At 37.8% G+C, this 22,254-nt stretch overlaps 1 protein-coding gene across 4 annotated transcripts in view; it reads right to left on the bottom strand.

Annotated features, from left to right (window-relative positions):
• The window catches only part of ADGRB3 (adhesion G protein-coupled receptor B3), a 1,271,667-nt gene that overhangs the window by 167,152 nt on the left and 1,082,261 nt on the right, over window positions 1-22,254 (bottom strand). For all 4 annotated transcript variants that reach the window (XM_077487874.1, XM_077487872.1, XM_077487875.1 and 1 more), the window contains one exon: window positions 1,681-1,831. In XM_077487874.1, coding sequence (XP_077344000.1) covers window positions 1,681-1,831 — 151 coding nt within the window. The remainder of the gene's footprint in view (window positions 1-1,680; window positions 1,832-22,254) is intronic.

The following is a 22,254-nucleotide window of genomic DNA, read 5'->3' as shown; positions in this document are numbered from 1 at the left end:
CCCATGTGCCTAAAATTTGCCAAGGCTTGAGAAGCAAACTCCTCAGGATGACAGCATCTGGAACTTCCTCCTTCCAGCCACATACTACTCCCAAGGATCCTGGGTTGGAAAGCCATCACTTACAGATTGACACATGTCTTCCTCTTCTTCAAAGCCCATGAAAGTGCCAGAATCCTCATCCTCCTCCTCTCTCTCCTCCTGTGTGTTCTGTGACATAGGAATGATGGTGTCTGGATAAAGTGGGCCTCAAGAGGAAAGAAAGTCCTCCTCTTCCTCCTGCTGCTCTGCCTCCAGTGCCCTGTCCATAATGCCATGCAGAGTCTGCTCCAGCAGGAACACAACAGGAATTGTGTTACTGATGCATGCACTGTCACTGCTCACCATCCTTGTGGCCTCCTCAAATGGTGACAATACAGTGCATGCATCCTTAATGATCAGCCACTGGCATGGGGAAAAAAAAGCAGAGGCGGCCTGAGCCTGTTGTCATGACTGCTCATGACATCTTTTTGTACAGAACCCCTGAAGTCCTACAGTTAATGTACCTCTACTATTAGACCCATTACTTGTTGGGCCTCCTCCCCTTCCCAGGCCTTAAAAGTCCAACTTAAGCAGCTGATTTCCTGTATCCTATTGGCTGTACAAAGAGCCATTCTGATGTGTTAATTATTAGCAGAACCACCCACATATTCTCTACTTTTGAATATTATAACTGAAATCCCCAGATTGGCGTACCAAACCGCTTTAACCAATAACATTTTACCACAATTCAACAAAAATTTGGGAAGCGTGGGATCAGTCTGAACACGGTACCCCTTCACGTATGCCCTGATGTCTCCTTGTTCCCACCAGAGCCCCCTCCCCCCTCAATTTCTAGTTCTCTTCTCTCCCCTACCATCCTCCCCATGGTATATTTTTGTCCTTAACCTCTCTCATTGCTGATTATGATATTTTTTTGGGGGTTTTTTATTGCATTTCACACCACTGCTGTATTTGCCCTGGCTTTGTTTATTTTCTTTTGGATTTATTATATTTGTTCTTAATTTAAGGTTGATATCAGTATGGCATTGTTGTTGTTTATAGCTATGATACTGTAACCTTTGATACCTCTTAAAAACTTGAATAAACATGTAATTTAAAACATTTTACATATATATATTGTACATTCACATAAGTCTCTAGACTGGAGTGTCCAAGGTTACCCAGAGGGAAACCCCCACAGGCACAGGGAGAACATGTAGACTCCAGACAGGTAGTACCGTGGTTGGGATTTGAACCATTCCCAGTGCTGCTACATTTTTGTGCTAGTCACTTAGCCACTGTGCTGCTCTCTCTCTCTATATATATAGAGAGAGAGAGAGAGAAAGAGAGCAGCACAGTGGCTAAGTGGCTAGCACTTCCATTCAGCAGCACTGGGAATGGTTCAAATCCCAACCACGATTCTCTCTCTCTCTCTCTCTCTCTCTCTCTATATATATATATATATATATATATATATATATATATATATATATATATATATATATATATCAACTGCATGCTGTTCTTCTCTGTAGACCTTTTATATTACATAAATATGCAAAATACCATAGTATTCATTATGTATGGTCAGTATAACTTTTAAAGTAATGTAATCAATATATCTGATTTAAACAAATACTTAAATTTCATATACAAACTTACCCCAGCCAAGGCACAGAAAGCGTTTTCTTATAACCCTTGTTCTAATTTTCCCAGTCACTGCCATATATGACTGCCAGGCTTCTGTCAAAACCCAACAAAATGATGCCAAGAAAAAAAAATGGAGGAAGGCTGTAGTCATGGTACAGATACCCTGAGGAAGAGAAAAAAATGCATTTACCAAAACGAAAAATATTTTACAAAACGGTTTCTCAAATGAATATAAACACATATTGCCATTACAATGAACTTTCACTTTTGTATTCATCTATACTACAATCACCTGAAGTATTCATCTGTAAAATACACGTGTGAATACTTCCAAAAGCAAAAAAGGTTACCAAATAGTATTATAATTGGCATTATAAGTTTAAAATCTGAAAACTGTCATAACTGATTACATAAATACATAAAAAAACAGACAAATATTTAGGAGAAACAATATAGGGTCTATTTAAAAAGAAATGTTTGTTGGACATTTTTCCATCTGAATTTCACAGCCTTTTACAACTAAGATTGTAATCTATTATGTTGTATGACATATAAATTCAAACTATGTTTGAATTTATATGTGCGAGAATCATATTTTTATTTGGAATCTTTTTGTGTGTCCTGATGCACCATAGAATGTATTGATGGTGTCATTAGCAAACCAGGGATTTTTCGAAATATACTCTCAAAACCTCCCTCTCCCACCTGAAAGCTTATGCCAAAATTATATTTTCTATCACATTGTCCCGTTATAGAGAACAAAAACTTATATTACTCTTTGTGAAGTCATCACAAAGTCTGTAAAAAGCCGTACAGGAAGGTCGAGGTTGTTTACTAAAGATGTAGGTATGTCCCTATATCTACATCTCTGAAAAGCTATCTCCCTATAGGCAGACTTCTGAGAGTCATGTAGCATTGAAGAAGCTGATAAAGAAATCAATGTACACACTTGGAGTGGAACAGAGAGGGTTTGAGGATAGGCAAAGCTCAAAATCTCAGAAAGAGCTTAATGTTTATGTCAACAGAGATTTTGACTTGAACTTTAGCTGTTCAAGGTTCCCCAAATGACTATGATTAAGGCCATTGCCAAAACGTATCAGCTTTATTGTTTTATTGTCACTCTGATGTACCAATAAATGACACTTCAAGGAGTACATTGTTGCCGGCTCTTCTTACTACTCAAGGTTCCCCAAACTAGTAAACTAAATGGCCACTTTTGGCTGGTTCATCCACCCAACATCTGGCTGCTGCCACTAATTAGATTTATTTCTGACCCAACTGCTGGCTTATTTCACATATTGAATGGGATAAGAGTCTGATATGGATTGTGAGGAGGACCCCATTTTTTTCATTTTTTTTCACTGTTGTTTTATTTTATTGCATGGAGTAACCCCTCAAAATACATACTAGCTACTTATACATACCTGCTGTCAAGCTAAACAGTTTTGGACCACACAGATTTGGCCTATCAAATGCAAGTTGAACTTTAACAGGCTAATCAAGCATAAAGTGTTTTGGCCAACAAAATAAAGTAAAAAACTGTAGTAGGACTCATAAGCTGGCAAAAACATATTAGGGAACCAAACATGTGCATTCATTTTTCAATGGAGATGCCAGGTAATTGGCATGCTGGTGTGCTGGGTTGGTATTCGAGAAAAGTGGCAGCATGTTATTTTTATTGAAATAATAACACACAAATGTAAAAGAAAGAAAGAAAAAAAAAGACATAAAACAATAACAGTTGATTTAAAAATAGCAAACTATAAAGGTGGGGTGGATTGCTCAACGCTAGTTATTATCATGACATGTCTTACTATAAGTACTTGATAATGATAATTTCTATACTATAAATTTAGCAGTCTGTGTCTAATGACTTGACACTATCCTGCTTTTTACTCTTCCATTTGTTACAAAAGTATTTTTCTTATATGATAATATTGAATCTTAAATAACAGATATTTTATGCAAGTTTAACTTTATAAGTACTTGTATAATACATTTCTCACATCACTTTCCAAATACTAAAATATTTTAGTTTCATTTAACTTCACTGATTTGTGTCTCTGCTATACATTTAATGTTTACAGTGTAAAGTGTAAATTCAAAGAAAAAAAAATATTTTTATACATTACCAAGCACCCTAATTTAAGGATCCTTAACCCCCCTAGCGGTAATCCCAAGTCTGGCTCGGGTTAGGAATTTACTGATAGGAGCGGTAACCCCGAGCCAGACTCGGGATCGCTTCGCCGGATGCAGGGGAGGACACAGGGAGAGTTACTTACCTTGTCCCCTGGATCCAGTGATGTCCCCCGCGCTGTGTGATCGAGCTGTCCTCCGCTCGATCCACAGTGCCGAATGCCGCCGAGCTCCGTTCTCTGCGACGTTACGGCGCACGGGAGCGGAGAACGGCGGCAAATTCAAAAAAGTAAAAAGACACAAAACACACACAGCTCTGTAATCTTACAGATTACCGTGCTGTATTAAAAATTACACACCCCCTTTGTCCCTAGTGGTCTGTGCAGTGCCCTGCATGCACTTTTATATTATAAATACTGTTTTTTCTGCCTGGAATTTGGAGATTGCCCATAGCAACCAAAACATGTCCCCTTTTCAGTGTTTTAGGATTTGATTACGTTATTGAATCATTTTTTTAATTCTTTATTATATTATAAACTTTATCATACCCGGGCTGTCCGCTAGACTCTGGTTTGAAGAGATTTAAGAGAGTTATTCCTAAGAATTACAGGACTACAAAATAAAACGCCAAATTTCCATGCAAAATAATTGTACCGCTTTCAGCACCTAAAACCGGACTGAATCATACCGCCAGGGTGGTTAATAAAGTGTTCCCTGCTGCTGTTAGTCCAATATCCCAATAGTTGATTGACAGCTTTAAATAGTGCCTATTGTTGCAAGTCACTGGGTTGCTACAAGGATCATTGAGTTCACAATCTTGTATTCTAAACATTTTCAGCAGTTAATAGTAAATGGGTCTTTGCAATATTTCTAGAACAAACATAGGCAGGAATCTGTAATATAATTTTCTAAACCACATTCCACTAGCTGTTGGCAGTGCTTGAAATGGGTTTTAATGCTGGGAGGAGGAGTAGCTGCTGGTCCCATGACCTCTGTGATTGGTCTCACAGTGGTCACATGATCAAGAGTTCATCACGCTGACTTGTGTTTAGAAGCCGTAACCAAGAGCTGTAGGAGTCACTGCACCCACTGTTCCTGTCAACACACATTTGCAATACATGGTCAGGAAGAGGTAAAATAACTGTAGAAGACCTTTTTAAGCGAGAGAAAAGAGAAGAACTGTCTGATAGGGCTGTGCTGTGATGTAGAGTAGTGTAAAGCTGAGGACTGGATGGGCAGAAATAAAAAAAAAAACCTTGACAACTAAAACTGTTTGCCTAATTTTTTGGCTGAAGTTCAGCTTTAAGGTGCATATCACCTTTTGTGGCTTTTTTAATGTAGTCACAGACCAACCCCAGCATACAGCATATGTGGCTGGCTATAATCAGTTATGACAGTATCAGTTGCAAAAGTGATTTTGCCATTATGTTCTGGCTATTTAGGAATGCCATGCCAGAGTATAGCAGCAGATACCAACCAACCACTGGTGTGCACATTAGCTGCAATATGCTTTTGTGTTTTTGACATGTCAGTATTTAAAAAATCCTAAAAATCCTAAATGATTAAACTTTTTTTTCATATATGAATAATTAGTTGTGAAAGTGTGAAATAAAATAACCTTGTAGAGGATTTCTCATTTGAATGGCAATACAGAACTTTTTCATTTTAAAAAGTCCTTAGTATAAGATGAACAAGCACACAGATACAAGTAAATCAATGTAATTGAAAATACAGAATCTATACTTGCAATGGCTGAAGCAGAGAATTCCAATAGCTACATATTTTCTTGAGTTAAGCAACTGCTGAGGGTCAAATGAACACTACACTTTAGAATGATTAATGAGAGGGCTTGTTCTAGCACAGACTCAGTCTTTTCATTTTTGACCCGGCATGGTTTTACCTTTGGACGCTATGCATTTTAAAGGAGCAACAAGGACGACAAAATGACAGCACAAAATGCACATTTTCATTGACCTTTGGTTGAAGGTACTTAACAGAACTCTGAGCACTGAAGCAAAATGAAGATCATCAATTAGTAGTACTGTATGAGGGTATAAAAGAATCTAGAAGTTACTGATGACCAATTATTATCATTATCTTTAACCCTTTACCACATTTTTTTCAAATGTGTATACTATGGTAGAACTTAGAGTAACAGCCACAAAAACTGCATTAAGTTATGATAATATGCACATAGATTTATGAATAAAATATACAGAAATCCAACATTTTTTGGTTTGGATAGAGTAGGGAGGAGTTGGAACCCCTCTCTTGTTATTATTGCTGGCTGTGTACCCGAAGAGGAGGTTTAACCTCTCTGTCCTGGAAACCGTTGTCACAGGGGCAGAAAGAAAATCCAAAAATTGTGAGTTGAACAGAAATAGAGAGCAAGTTGTTTTATTTATTTTTATGAATGTAACAAGTGCATTTTCCTCACTTTACTGTTGTATGTGCAACACAGGCTCTAAAGGGAAATCCCTCCAGTGGGACACAGATGCCAAAAAACCCTGGTTGGGTTTTAATCATTCATTATCTAAAAAGCTAAAAAATTTAAATGACGTGCATTCTGGGTTGTGTAACACTTTAGATTTATTGGGTAAAGAATCCATTATGATAAAGGGATGTGGTTTAGAAGTTACAGTTATTTTTCTATAAAAAATATGCCTGTCTGCTCATTTTCATGAAGGAGTACGCCAAGTTCAGTAGTATTTACTGAACTGTAAATTTAATATTGCAGTAGCATTTTGAAAATACCAGATCCCTGCTAATTAAAAGACTACATACTTAAAGATCCAGTTAACATAACTGATGACTGAATCAATTCAAATTAGTATTTTATTTCTGGTTAGTTTTAAGCTGTGGCATTGGCACATAACTGTATCACAATGTTGTTTTCTGCATTGTTTTCAAGGGCGGTTACTGAGAGCAAGCTGAATATTTGTTGAGACATCTGGTGGCATGACTAACGTTTACAGCTTCTCACAGCCATCAGGAAATCATTAACAGCCACACTGATTAGAAAGGTAAATGATGTCACAGATGGAATATTCTCAGAAAAGCTTGTGGCTATATGTGTTTCTCTATGAGTCACAATGCAGAGATTAGGAGACATGGTAGTGCACAAACCATAACCAGGACTGTAAAATGAGGGCAAAGTTATCAAAGTTGATTTATTGTATAATAACTCACAGAAATGCGCAATTTTATGCAAGCATTGGATGCATAATAAAAACAATATTTCCATTGGTCTAAATTTATACTTAGCTTAAAATGTGCTAAGCCTTCTAACAAAAAAATCTTCAGTAGAAAGATGTCGCTGGGTATCTTTTATAGATAGTTTTTTCTCATTCTAAATCTGTATGATCAGGCGCCAATAAATCCCATTAACCTACAGTATATCACTCTCATAAGTCTATATCACTGATATGGTATATGCCCCTTAGTATCACTGTACTTTTAGGTATCTCTCCACTCCTATGCTTCCCATATCATGGAATTCCATACCCATGCAGTATGAATTCATACACAGAAGTAACCAAAATGGCATCCATGTTACGTATTAATTTCTAATATTTATTTTAAATACATTTGGATTACTGTAGATTGGAATAAGTTAAAAGTTGGCAGCCAATTATAAAGTGGAAATCCCCTTTATTCATTTGCATAGTCTCTTTAATTTACCAATATTAGTCAGCAAAATTAACAAAGAAGTGGGGAAGGTAAATACTTAGCAAGTATACCTGTTTTTGTTTTAGATGCTGAGTTGTTTCAGGACCTGGGGCTGCATATATGGTCTGAAAAACTGTAATTTCACATATTCACTGAAACCAGTGTATCTGTGAATGGCCATCAGTGTATCTGTGTGTACCTGGATGTCTAAAAAATGATGGTGATGCTGGATAGACCACAAGTCCAAAATAAAGTAAATCTAGCTGAGTCCAAATTGTTTTCTAAGATTAAACCAGTATTGTGTTCAGCAATCTTTAGCCTTTCTTAGTCAGGGTCTATAGATCCCTAGGGTTCCCCTTGAGGGTGATAGGGGTTTCTTGAGTAGTGATCAACCTCTGTCCTTCAGAAACCACAGGTCTCAATTATCCTTTTAACTGTCTATTAGGTTAACAGTCTATCCCCCTAAAATTCAAAGGGGTTCATCTCCTACTGCCCACTTCTTTAAGGGTACCCTTTCATCCCAATCAATGTAATAAGGCACTTCTCTACTGACCCCCATTGTACAAGGACATTTCTCCACTGACCATAAATGTACAGGAACATTTCTCTACCCACTAGCAATGTACAGGGACGTTTCTTCAATAAAAATTGTTGTAAAAATACACTAAAATGTTTTCTTACTTTTCTTTTTTAGCTATTGTTATTATTTATTTAATTTCATAATTTCACAATTATTACTGAAAATACAATTACCTTATAGAGTAAGGGGAGTTTTGGGTGTAAATAGATTATTAGATTTGCAACCTGCTGATGCGCTAATGTTTAATGAGCTCTAAAAGTCTGCTTTAAATTGATCCCTGTTTACAGGGCCTTGACTTCTGCTCAAGTTTATGTTAAGTCTAGTCATTAAGCCCCATGCCAGTCCATTCAACTGTCAAATGTCAGACATTTAGGGAGCAGTAGAGGCTAAAGTTGGCCATACACACATCTAATTCATGCTGAATGAAGCTCTGTAGGTGGCTTTGTCAACAATTCCTGGATTTTGTGGAACAAGCCAGGGGGAAAGTTGTCTGCTAAATAGTGCCTACAACCAATCAAATGCAGGCATCATTTGGGTATTCTGATAGCCTTTTCTATAAACTTTTCTTGCCCCCCCCCCATGCAGTTTTGCTCTCCACCTGCACTGAGACCTTCAATAAATAGCAGCTAGACTCAAAATCTGTTTACTGAATCAGACCAGGCAGCTATTACGATTGGTTGACAGAGGTTACAGTGTATCATTACCGCTCACTGACTGGTTGCTAGAGGTTACAGAACAAATTACGGCTCACTGATTAATTACTAGAGGTTACAGCTTGTGATTTCTGCTTGTTGATTGGTTGCTAGAGATTACTGTGGATATAACCTCAGGGGGGCATGATATACATATCAATGCCGCCGGCCGCCGATATTTACATATGAATGCCACCACTTTTTACATGTAAACACAGGGTCTGCAGGTGAGTCATCTGTACACAACAATAGGGCAGAGCTATGCAGCATTAGTAGCAGCACTTCACACTGAGATATTGGGACACAGCACAGTACTAAAACCTCAAGGGACGTGGGAATTTAAACCAGGATAGTTGGCAAGTATGAGGCACCTGCTTTGGGCCCCACAACAATGACAGGGCCCAGGGCAGTTGCCCCTTTTGCCCTGCCTTAAAAACCGCCCTGCCTGTATCTCAAAATACAATATTCCACAGCTAAATATTCTTCCATCTGAGCTTTTATTGTTAATAAAGGAATTGTTTAAACTTATTTTTTCTACCCACAAGCTGAACAATAGAAATCTATACATGTATAGCCAGTTTATATAAATTGGCAGTTGAAGGACAGTGGCAAGGATATGCACAGAGAGAGAGAGAAAGAGAGAGCATCTCTGCTTTATTTTGCCTTCCTTATACTTTAAACAACTTAAACCCTGCATTGCTTGTGTAAATTCAACCTCCTCCATATACAGTGCCTTGAAAAAGTATTCATACCCATTGCAATTTTCTACGTTTTGTCATGTTACAACCAAAAACATAAATGTATTTTATTGGGATTTTATGGGATAGACCAACACAAAGTGGAACATAATTGTGAAGTGGAAGGAAAATGATAAATGCTGTTAAATTTTTTTTACAAATAAATATATAAAAAGTGTGGCGTGCATTTGTATTCAGCCCCCAGAGTCAATATTTTGTAGGGCTACCCTTCACTACAATTACAGCTGCAAGTCTTTTTGGGTATGTCTCTACCAGCTTTGCACATTTAGAGAGTGAATTTTTTGCCCATTCTTCTGTGCAAAATAGCTCAAGCTCTGTCAGATTGGATGGAGAGCATCTGAGAACAGCAACTTTCAAGTCTTGCCACAGATTCTCAATGGATTTAGGTCTGGGCTTTGACTAGGCCATTCTAACACATGAATATGCTTTGATCTAAACCATTCCATTGTAGCTCTGGCTGCATATTTAAGGTCGTTGTCCTGCTGAAAGATGAGCCTCCACCCCAGTCTCAAGTCTTTTGCAGACTCCAACAGATTTTCTTCTAAGATTGCCCTATATTTGCCTCCTTCCCATCAACTCTGACCAGCTTCTCTGTCCCCACTGAAGAAAAGCATCCCACAACATGATGCTGCCACCACCATGTTTCACAATGGGCATGGTGTGTTCAGGGTGATGTGCAGTGTTAGTTTTCCGCCACATAGTGTTTTACGTTTAGGCCAAAATGTTACATTTTGGTCTCATCTGTCCAGAGCACCTTCTTCCACATGTTTGCTGTGTCCCCCACATGGCTTCTCACAAACTGCAAATGGGACTGCTTATGGCTTTTTTTCAACAATGGCTTTCTTCTTGTCACTCTTCCATAAAGGGCAGATTTGTGGATTGCATGTCTAATAGTTATCCTTTGGACAGATTCTCCCACTGGAGCTATTGATATCTGCAGCTCCTCCAGAGTTACCATGGGCCTCTTGGCTGTTCTCTGATTAATGCTCTCCTTCCCCTACCTGTCAGTTTAGGTGGATGCCCATGTCTTGGTAGGTTTGCAGTTGTGCCATACGCTTTCCATTTTCGGATGATGGATTAATCAGTGCTCCGTGAGATGTTCAAAGCTTGGGATTTTTTTTATAACCTAACCCTGCTTTAAGCTTCTCCACAACTTTATCCCTGACCTGTCTGGTGTGTCCCTTGGCCTTCCTGATGCTGCTTGTTCACTAAGGTTCTCTAACAAACCTCTGAGGGATTCACAGAACAGCTGTATTTATAATGAGATTAAATCACACACAGATGCACTCTATTTACCAATTAGGTGACTTCTGATGGCAAACAGTTCCACTAGATTGTAGTTAGGGGTATTAAAGTATAGAGGGCTGAATACAAATGTATGCCACACTTTTCAAATATTTGTTTGTAAAAAAAAATAAAACCATGTTTTATTTTCCTTCCACTTCACAATGATGTGCCACTTTATGTTGGTCTATCCCACAAAATCCCAATAAATGGTGTTTGTCTATACAACTGTTTTGCCCACAAGTAAAGCATTGCTTAACATAGCATTCAATTTTAAACAATCAAATTCACCATTGTAATCCTTTAAAATAAATGACTGTGAATTTGGCCATTTTATTGCAGCATATGAGTAACCGGACAGGAAAGTAATAAGGACAAAAGCAGAACACTTTTTCTAAGCAGTGTTAAACTTACTTTGGGACAATACAATCCATCAAAGTTAAACTATTTTAGAAAGAGATTCTGAGTGCTGAGTAATATAATGCCACTGCCAGACATACAGAAACCTCTGTGGATCATGTCATTGGCAGAAGCAGACTTTGTCTGTCATTTGCAATGGAGAAGCTTTCACCATATAGCCAAAGGTAATTAATCATGTGCACTGAATTCCTTACAGCTTTAAAATGACTTTTCAAAAACCACTACAATTTCTAAACCCATTAATCTTCAGAAAAACTGTTAATGTCCATGTTTTTTACAGTATGAGAAAGCATACCATAAATAATTATTGTTATCAATAGTCAGGTAAGCATACGAATGAATGTCAACCTGAGAATGTCAACCTCAGGGATGTCAAGCGGAGAAGTATGGGCTCTGTTTTAGAATGAAACCTTTATACCATGAGGATTATATGTTCTAATGACACACTTATAAGTGATGATGTGAGAATTAGTTTGCCTGAACCAGGAATTAACCTGGATTGTAGTGAATCTGTCAGTCATTTGTTGTGTTACTTAATATGTGTGGGGGTCAGCAAGTGAGGGTAAAGAAGTTGCACTCCAGAGTAAACAATGGGCTCTCATATTCACTGACTGATTTCCAGTGAGCAACTGAGCAGAATCCAATGGAGATTTTGAATGGATGGAAGGAATTATGGAACAACCTTATAAAAAAGTACTACATTTCCTTGTTAGGGTAACAACTTAAATGAGAATAGTGCACTCATTAAAGAAAAGAATAACACAATATAACCCCTGCATCCCCTTTAATTAAAAATTCCCCTCACACTTGTTGATCAGAGAGCAAGCAGGATCCTGCAGTGAACTAGTATAAGGTTTAAGGTGCATTGTTGAAATTTGTCTGGTGGAGCAAATTACAAAAATGACTGTATGACTGTTTACACATAGGGAATGATTTGCTACAGACAAATAGACTATAAACTTTGCAAAGGAGTTTGTACTTTGTAAATTTGCCCCAGGAATTAATGAATGTAGTGACGTTTCAATTTGCAAAGAATACCCAATTGTGTGTAAGGAAAATATAAAAAAAATGCTGCCTGCATATGAGTGAATGATGGAAGTCCGCAGAGCTTCACCTCTACTAATGTCTAAGGCAATCCCCTTGATGGGGACATCCGTAATTCAAACTGTAACTCAAAACAAAAAGTAAATACTACGTTGAAATATGTTTATGTTTGCTGCTTTACCCAATTATTTGGACAGTAGTGATGATACCGATTTAAATGTGTTGACTGCCTGGCCTTGCAGAAGTGTGTAATTCCCAAAAGGACTGTAAAGGACTGCAAATCCTTTGACAGGCAAAAGATTATTCTTGTACTTTTGCTGGGAATTTGAATGTAAGGAGTTCTATAAGGTCATGACCCTCAGTGGCTCACACCTCCCTGCCAAGGGAAACAATTAATCAAAATGTTTAATACTGACAAGTTGGTGGTGGCCTCCAACTCGGAGTCCCTCTCACTCCCCTTCCCAATCACATGAGCTTTACGATTGTTAAATCTGGTATTAAATGTTTATGGAGTACTTTGCTCTATGAATTTGTTAATTTTGGAGCACCTCCCCTAAACCCTTAAAGTTTTTCAATATGACTTCAAGAAAAAAAATGAGAAAAAGGACAAGATGTAATAACATGAATTAAATTGATTATTTTTCAATAAATCCTATTCCAATTGGTAAATGTCTTCTGTGCCTGTCTACTGATTGCATATCTCTATGTATCTTTGCAAGACTTAAGCCGCGTACACACGGGCGGACTGTCTGGCCAACTAAGTCCGTCAGACAATCCGACGGACAGTCCGTCCTACTTTTGAATGAACGGACTTGACCACACACGATGAACAGACAGTCCGTTGAAAGCTTGCGCGATGACATTACAGCACGTACGACGGGACTAGAAATACGACGTCCAATACACTGCAATGCAACCTTCGGCCATGTAAATCCTTTCTGAGCATGCGCCATACTTAGTCCGTCCAACTTGCCTACTCACGAGCGGACTGTCCGCTGAAACCAAAGTTGGACGGGCAATATTACGGAAATTCCGAAAGACTTAGTCCGCCAGACTGTCCGCTGAAAAAGTCCGCTGAAGCCCACACACGAGCGGACTGTCCGCTGAAATGTGTTTCAGCGGACTAAGTTGGACAGACAGTCCGCCCGTGTGTACGCAGCTTTACAAGTTTATGTTGGTTTAGAAATAAGCTGCAAAGCTTGTCCATGTTCTGTAATTCACACCACAACTTTAGTGTCATGACATATATTAATTTTTCTCCACAGAAAAAAAGCACACGATATGGGTGTTGTGGTGTGAACAGAAGAAAAGTATTGCTTTTTGCTCCCCTGGTAGTGGCCTACATTAAGAAAATGCAGATCTCTGCACAGGGTGTAAACAAACCCTATGAGTCAAGCTACATCCTAAAAAAATGAATAGCAAGCAAGCAGTTTCACAGATATCCCCTTAAAAAAACTCTAATAAGTATATATATGGAAGTATACCTTTATGGTTGTAAAAGGGTTAGGCTGAATGCCTTTTATGACAGCATTGTATAAATTAATTAATTTAGTCTAATAACATATCTTTATATGCAGCAGTGCTATGCTAATCATTTCAAGGTTGCTTCTACCATTACTCAAGTTGACAGGGCAGGACCTTGGGCTATGAACTCTTCTCTCTTGTCTTTAGCAGTCACATCATAATCTATTGATATACTCAGTCCTATAAAGCGGTCTTTACAAATTGTTCTAGCTTTTGTTTACAGTGATGCCTGTTCTGCAATGCAATTATGTTTTCTGGTAGTTAGATGGTTAAAAAGCTAGGTGTCAGATTTCTTTACAATGGTCAAATTTAATATTACCTTCTGCATCCTAAGTTTTAAGTAAAGCTTGTTGGTAGTTCCTATCTTACTGTCTGGATCAACTGTATATTCTTAAAATCCCTTTGCTGTACTATATCTCAGAAGACCATGCTTTCTGAATGCTAAAGTAGTTCTCCAGTAAAAATAAATAAATAAATCATATCCTTCTTTGCAGAATGTAACTTCACCAGTCACCACCAACTAACAATCAGTTCCACTGGCAGTCTGCTCAGTCCACCTCTGAAATCTAATTTTCATAGTTCATAACTGTCTATTTTCTGTTTTATTTCTGTTTTGTTAAAATGTATAAACTGCATGCTCCTACCTCTAAAATAGACCACCTTAGCCTGCAATGCCAGGTCTGTGGCTTGTTATCCCCACAGCAAGAAAGCTACAAACATGCAGATTACCGGACGACTCAAAAGAGGTTCAAAATTGGACTGACCTTCAAACTATTATCCCACAAATGGATGCTAGTTTTTGCACACCTGCAGTAAGGTGTAGGAATTATATCATATCCATCCACTGAACAGATTATATTTAAGGCCTCATGTACACTGCTGCTGGTAAATGGATGTTTAGGAGCAGTTGGCCGATTTTTTTCAACTGCCCCTGAACTCTCCTCTATGTTATCTTATCAGTACATGTACACAGGGTTGTTTACAGTAGTTTCTAGGGAGTTGAGTTTAGCGTCATTTTTTGGAATGCAACAAAATGGGTTCAGAAGTTGAGTAAACAGGCATTTCAAACGCCAAACACTTCTAAACATGGCTAAACGTGGTAACTCGTGTTTAGCTGCGTTTCGTTTACAAGCATTTTTAATTTTTGCCTATTTTGAAAAAAAAGTGTATTTTTTTTAAACACCTTTAAACGTAAATGTGGAAAAATGCTGCTAAACGCGGCATGTAAATATGGCTAAGCGCGGCATGTAAACACGGCAAAATGGATGTTTTAAACGTTGGTTACTATCTGTCAAGTTAAATCGTTCAGGAGAGGTTGTAAGAGTGTCCCATGTACATGAAGCCTAAGCCCTCCAACTGCATTCCTACACAGGATATGGAAGAACTAGTGGAAAGACCAGCACCAACATATTAAATGCCAGCCAAGAACAGCTTTTCAAACTTTAAATGTAAACAATAGTCCTGTTTAAAAATTAAGCAGCCTGGCCTTTTGAGAAGAGGTTTAGACCCAAATAAAATTATAATTTTCATACATATAGATGTTTTCTGATTTATAAAATGTAGGGCTAAATGTATTATATAGTCACATTAACTGGTTCCCGACCAGCCGCCACAGTTATACTGCAGCAGGATGGCTCCCTTGGTCAAGCCATCATAGCTGTACATCGACCCTTTAAGATGCTGTAGGAGGCACACACATGCCCACAGCATTTCCCCATAGCTGATGCAAGGTGCGATGACCACCGGACACCCACGATCACTTGTGACAGAGCGAGAACCAGGATCTGTGTGTGTAAATACACAAATCCTGGTTCTCTCAGGGGAGAGGAGAGAGATTGTGTGTTCATGCTAAGTATGAACACCAATCTCTCTCCTCCCGTAATCAGTCCCATCCACCCACAGTTAGAACACACCTAGGGAACACAGTTAACCCCTTGATCGACCCCTAGTGTTAACCCCTTCCCTGCCAGTGACATTTATATAGTAATCAGTGCATTTTTATAGCACTGATCCCTGTATAAATGTCACTGGTCCCAAAAATGTGTCAAAAGTGTCCAATGTGTCCTGTCTGCCACAATATTGCAGTCCCGATAAAAATCGCTGATCCCTGCCATTACTAGTAAAAAAATAAATAATAAAAACACCATAAATCTATCCCCTATTTTATAGACACTATAACTTTTGCGCAAATCATTCAATATACGCTTATTACCATTGTTTTATCAAAAATATATAGAGCTGAGGAAAAATTTAATAAAAAAAAAAAAAATTGGGATATTTATTATAGCAAATAGTAAAAGATTGTGTTATTGTGGGGGTTTTTTTTTCCAAAATTGATGCTCTTCTTTTGTTTATAGTGCAAAAAATAAAAACTGGAGAGGTGATCAAAAACCACCAAAAGAAAGCTATATTTGTGGGGAAAACAGGACATAATTTTGTTTGGGTACAATGTCACACGACCGTCAGTTAAAGCGACACAGTGCCGTATTGCAAGAAATGGCCTGTTCAGGAAGGGGGTAAATTCTTCCAGGGCTGAAGTTGTTAAAGGCATATATAAAAGATTCCATATTAAGATTTATAGCATGCTATGCCATAAAATATCGAAATACCTCAATGCTGAACTTCAAATCTACAATTTAATCAAATTATGTATTTGTTTAAAAAATCGAATATATTTTTACATAGCTCTAGCATAAGTACCAGTATCTGTATTTATGTCAGCCTCCTGTAATCTTCTTCAATACAGCACTCAACCGGGAAAGGAGGGGCAGCATTTTGAGCTTATCAGGGCTCTACTACCTTGCGCAGCACTGCCGTATGTATTGTGAGCTTGCTTATGGGACACAAGTTGAGGAGGATCCTAGAACGTATTCCTTGATTGTAATATAGTCTGCAGGGGGGTTCAATACTGTTTTGGAGTAAGAAATACAGAGCTTAGATGTTCTCTTATGCCCCATACACACTATCAGATTTTCTGCTGATTTTTTCCTTCAGATTTACCAAAACCATATAATATGAGGTCAAACCTTAGGAGTTTCAATTTGTATGCAATCAGGCAGGCCCTTGCACTACGTGGTTTTGGTAAATATGAACACAAAAATCAGCAAACAATCTGATAGTGTGTATGAGGCTTTAAAGTGTCCAATATGTAAGCTTTTTTTTTCCTTTTTTTTTGTCTGGGGTGGATCAGGAAAGGGTTACGCTTTCTCTCTGATTTTTATTGCTGTCTGTTTCTCCACTGGGGAAATTCATCTAAATGTCCTGGTGAGCAGAAAGTAATGGGAAATCCAAGATTTGGAGCTGCCACTAGAACAAGAAGTGAGGAAAACCCACCAGTTGGGACAGCTGTGACAGCTCTCTAAGATTGAAATTCTGTTAACTTCAGAGAGATTTCCTCTAGGACATTAAGTGATGGGGACATTTCCCCAGTTGGACACATGTAACAAAAAATAACCTGATAGAGTGTGTACACTTTAATAATTCCGAGAAAATTTAAATGTTCTATCTGAATTTACAATTCTTTGCATTTTTGAGGGAGAGGAACCTTTGAAAACACAAATATAGCTGAACCAATCAAAAAAAAAAAAAAGTAGTAGTTACTACTGGTAAGGTGTTAGCTAATCACTGATTGACATAATCAGATAAGAAAAAATTAGCACTTATTTTCTACATGACACTGAGCTCTAATGATGTAGAAGATAAATTACCAAATCATGACAAATAAGACTGCTGAAAAGCAGTGTGCTGTTTATTCAGATGCATATTAATTCATCTTAATTAAGGAAAATAGGGTACCTTTTACACAGGTCCTGATCTTTTGTCTAAAATGATTTAGTATATATTCAAATGGTATTTAGTATCTCATAGGTATCTGGATTGCCTCATATTTCTTCCTGCAATAGCCATTATGCTTTATAAGCATAACAATAAGTCATATTTGCTTCAATAAACAATGTCATTAGGTTATAACTAAACAATGGCTTATACAGACATAATCTCTGGTAGTTTGTAACACAAAGATACCATTCGGGTAACATGCTGCCTAGACAGTACAATTATTAAGCTTAGAATTAAGCTGGATAAAAAGAACCAGCAAGCAATCAACTGTAAATATTTATTATAGATATGGTTGAACTTTGTGACATCTGCTCCTCCAGCAGTTGCCCTATCTTCCCTCACAATCTGGTACACAGTGTGAAATTCTACTGAGATTCAGACATTTTCTGGCTATGGATTTTCTTTTGTGAGAAATTAAGAAAAAAAAAAATCTCTCTATTTTGCTCTCACACTACAATTCTGACCTGAACACACAACAAAAAGTTGTCTGGATCAAAAAAATACAGGGGAAGAGTCTGTTTTTACCAGAGGCATTGCTAAATATATTATTGTATTTAAATTTCCCTTTATATTCCAGGTGTTGCATTGGGAACACTGGACTTTAAGCGGCTGACAGGGAAAAAAACAAAACAAATAGAAAATGGAGCACAAGGTCAGGGTAGCACCCCCAGGGAAGCTGGAGATGTAAAAGGAAAAAAAAAATATTTTCAGGAGCTGCAACATAGTGGTAGCACGAGAAAGAAGTAGACATTGAAGTTAAAGTACATATAAACCCTCATCTTGTAAAACAACACATTCCGTTTAAAAATGAAATGATAGGCCAATCATTTGAATAAAGATATAAAATAAAAATGATAAATTATTTTTTTCTACCTTTTTTTGATCACATTCCCTCTATTCTCAGCTGCATACAAGGTGGGGTAGGAGAAATAGCAGCATATTGAACTTCCCAGTGAATGGCTGTGTAGGGGGGTATGTGAGGACAAGTCTGATCATTGGCGATGAGCAGGCTGAGTTGACAGAATAGCTAGAGAACTGACCACAGTGTGTTTTCCTCCTTTGTGTGGTCAGTTTTTAATAGTTAAGCAGAGGGACTGTCAGGAAGACATTTCCATAGCAGACATATTTCAATATGTGATGACACCAATACTCCAATGAGCACACAGAAGCTGTGACAATGATTTTCAACGTCATGAATGGATAGACTTAAAAGAATGATGCAGTGATTAGCTTTATCTTCTCATCATTGGCAGTATTTTGCTGTTTTACAGTTTTTTTGTCAGCTAACCTCAGATGGTGCCAGTCCTATGCTGTAGCAGCTCATTACAACACATTTAGCCCATTTATAAGGGTTTACATGAAACAACATAAGAATGTGTGGCTCCTCTTTTGATCTAGTGCTGCACCCTTGAGTAGTATTGCTGCTCTCTCTCTCTCTCTCTCCTCCCTCACAGACACAGAGGCCCCAGTGGGAGCCATTGGCCCCTGCTGCTGTTAATCAAATTCTGTTAGGAGGGAGCAGGGGCTGGGCTGAGCCAAACTCTGTGTCTATAAATGCACACAGCCCAGCTCAGGATCAAGCCCGCACATCTGCCCCATAGCAAGCACTTGCTAAGCGGGCTGACACAGAAGAGAAAGAGCCAAGAGTGCTAGTGCAAGACCCCAGAAGAGGAGGTTTGCATCACACAGAGCAGGTAGTTGATATTAAAAGGATTAAAAAAACTATGTAATAATAAATGGCTTCATGTAACTGCTATCCTTAAATAAAAATAAATTTGTTTTGGTATGATCAGTCATATTTTCTGAATTTTAATGCCAAAATGTCCCAATTTCTGCCAGGGTGTGCAAACTTTTGAGCATGACTGTGTATATATCTATCTATCTATCTATATATAGATAGATAGATAGATAGATAGATAGATAGATAGATAGATAGATAGATAGATAGATAGATATAGATAGATAGATAGATATAGATATATAGATAGATATAGATATATAGATAGATGTATTTCATATTTATATTTTTTATTAAATGAGTTTATCTTTATTTAAATCCTGTTTTGAAGTTGACATGTATAAATGTCAACTTCTGAATGTTCCTGCTAGGAGACAAGCTAATTGTTCAGCCCAATGCAGGGTAGGAATATTCTCTTCAAAAAACATTCTAATTTGTTGACCAGATGCAGTTTGTTAATATCAAACCAGAATGTAAGAACCAGGAAACTGTAGGCCATGCTGTTGGAAAGAGAACTTATCTTTAGGAAGGATAATTTCACTGGCAATTTTTAGTGGTTGCAAGGAAAAGTATAAAAGAACAATTCAATTAAGTGCTCTTATCATTTAAAGACTACAATACGGTCACATACAAAAATTAACTATAATTCAATCTTGTGTGGGCTCCATCGGACCTTTGCTTTCCAAAATTCGGCGGACTTTAGAAATAGAACATGTTTTAAATTTTTCCACCGGAACTCCGCCGGACCGAGAAATCCGTTTGTGTGTATGCTAGTCCGATGGACAAAAACCGACTTCCTTATTCTAGTCCAGTCATACGTCATCCCGTTTGAATCCGTCGGACTTTGGTGTGATTGTGTGTGGCCAAGTCCATTCATTTGGAAAGTCCGTCGGAACTCTGCCAAAAGTCCGTCGGAAAGACCATCAGACCTAGTCCCTCGAAAAGTCCGGTCGTGTGTATGCGGCATTAGAAGTTCTTACATGGTGGCTGTATCAATTTTCTTTTTTACTGCAGTCATTAATGTTGCTAAATTCTTGGATTTGAACAAGGTAAAAACCAAGAAAAAGGAACACATATATTTGAACTAAACAACAAAATGTTTCTTTGCCTTCATTGAGATTTCTATCTCTAATTTCACATGACTTGTCAGCTTGTGAATGTTATCAGATCCCCTACAGTAATAGCGGGAAGACTTGTTTCAAATGTCAGTTCCCAGAAAAACAAAGCAAGCTTAGCCTGTGCTGTCAGTTGGTAGCATGATCCTTTCACCTGTGGGAAATGAGCAGATTGAAGTATTTTGATATAAAGAATTAAGCTAGCATTGATAATTGAAGAAAGTAATGGTGGCCCTTGTGACTTTTAGCCCCTTATGTTATTTTTGTATTTTTAATAATATAAATTCAAATCAAGCAGGGCAGAAAATATCACATAAATTATTTAAGAGACATATAACATTATACCGGCATACCCCACTTTTACACAATGGGGTTTATTTACTAAAAGTGCAAAATCAGGCTCACTTTTGCATGGAAACCAATGAGCTTCTAAACCCAGCTTGTTCAATTAAGCTTTGATAATAAAACCTGGAAGCTCCTTGGTTTCTATGCAGAAGTGAGCCTGATTTTGCACTTTCCACCTTCAGTAAATAAACCCCATTGTGTACTTAAAAGTGGGGTATGCCTGTATACCTGTCATGTCATGTTAATAGCAACTCCAATAAATTTGCTGTTGTGCATTCCTCAACATGTGCATTATATAAAGCACCAAGTTTGTATACAGCCAAATGCAATTATTAATGTGTATCTTAAAAACTCCTAAAGAAGGTTGAATTTTATAGACATCAGTCTTTGTTGGCCTTAATAGATATGAAATTATTAAAGTTTAAGTTTAAGCAAAATCATCAGCATATTACTGTGCATGCCAAATTGGTGGTATTGGCATTCTATTTTTAGTCGTAATAATATTGTTTTGAAGTCTATAATACCTTGTTCTTAACTGCATTGCAGATTGCCATTGTTAAATCTGTGTAGATCTGTTTAAATCACACAATCTGCAAAGGAGATAAAATGGTTTCAGACATTACCAGAAATGTTTGTTTTGGTTAGTGCAGGTATTGGATGCAGAAGCAAAACAAAAACTCTAGTAAAGCCCCATACACACTATCAGTTTTTCTGCTGAGTTTTTCCTTCAGATTTACCAAAACCATATAATACGAGGTCAAGCCTTAGGAGTTTCAATGTGTATGCAATCAGGCAGGCCCTTGCACTACATGGTTTTGGTAAATCAGAAGGAAAAACTCAGCAGAAAATCTGATAATGTGTATGGGGCTTAAGCGTTCATTCATTTTTTTTTGTTTTTCCTGAATTTGTGTTTTGCTTCTAGTATTCATTTGTCCTGCCACCCTGGGAGCTATTCATTTTCCTTTCATTCATTTATTCCAAGGCACTGATCACATCTCTGCTCATCTTGCGCTCTCATTCTATCAGCATGCCTATTGTTGACACATACACACTGCAGCACAACTAGCCTTTTGGTGCTTTATACTCTCTCAGTCTGAACAGTGCCCTGTTGCACAATGAATTTTAAAAGGCTGATACCATGAAAAAGTTGGGTTCCTACACTGTTACCGAGAAACATGTATGACAGCAAAAAAGGGTTAGTGGGGATTGGGTCTTTCGATGTAACTTAAAGTAGAACTACAATGAAAATCAGATGTTATACTCTTCCTAATTCTCCCTCTCTCTTATATCAGTAACATAAAAACTTTTTTGGAATGCTGAACAAGTTCCCGCTCCCATTTCCACTGGAATTGCCTAGGGGATCACAGTGCAAAATTGGCCTCCTTCCTCTTTGCCGTGACCTCCTGGGACACATCACAGGTCCCAGGAGGCTGCAGGACCACAC

Source organism: Lithobates pipiens, unplaced genomic scaffold, assembly GCF_037356315.1.
Source record: "Lithobates pipiens isolate NorthernLeopardFrog02 unplaced genomic scaffold, aLitPip1_a1.2 Scaffold_18, whole genome shotgun sequence".
NCBI classification, from domain to species: Eukaryota; Metazoa; Chordata; class Amphibia; order Anura; family Ranidae; genus Lithobates; species Lithobates pipiens.
Note: the sequence above shows the minus strand (reverse complement) of the source record. Positions and strands in the feature narration are given on the sequence as shown.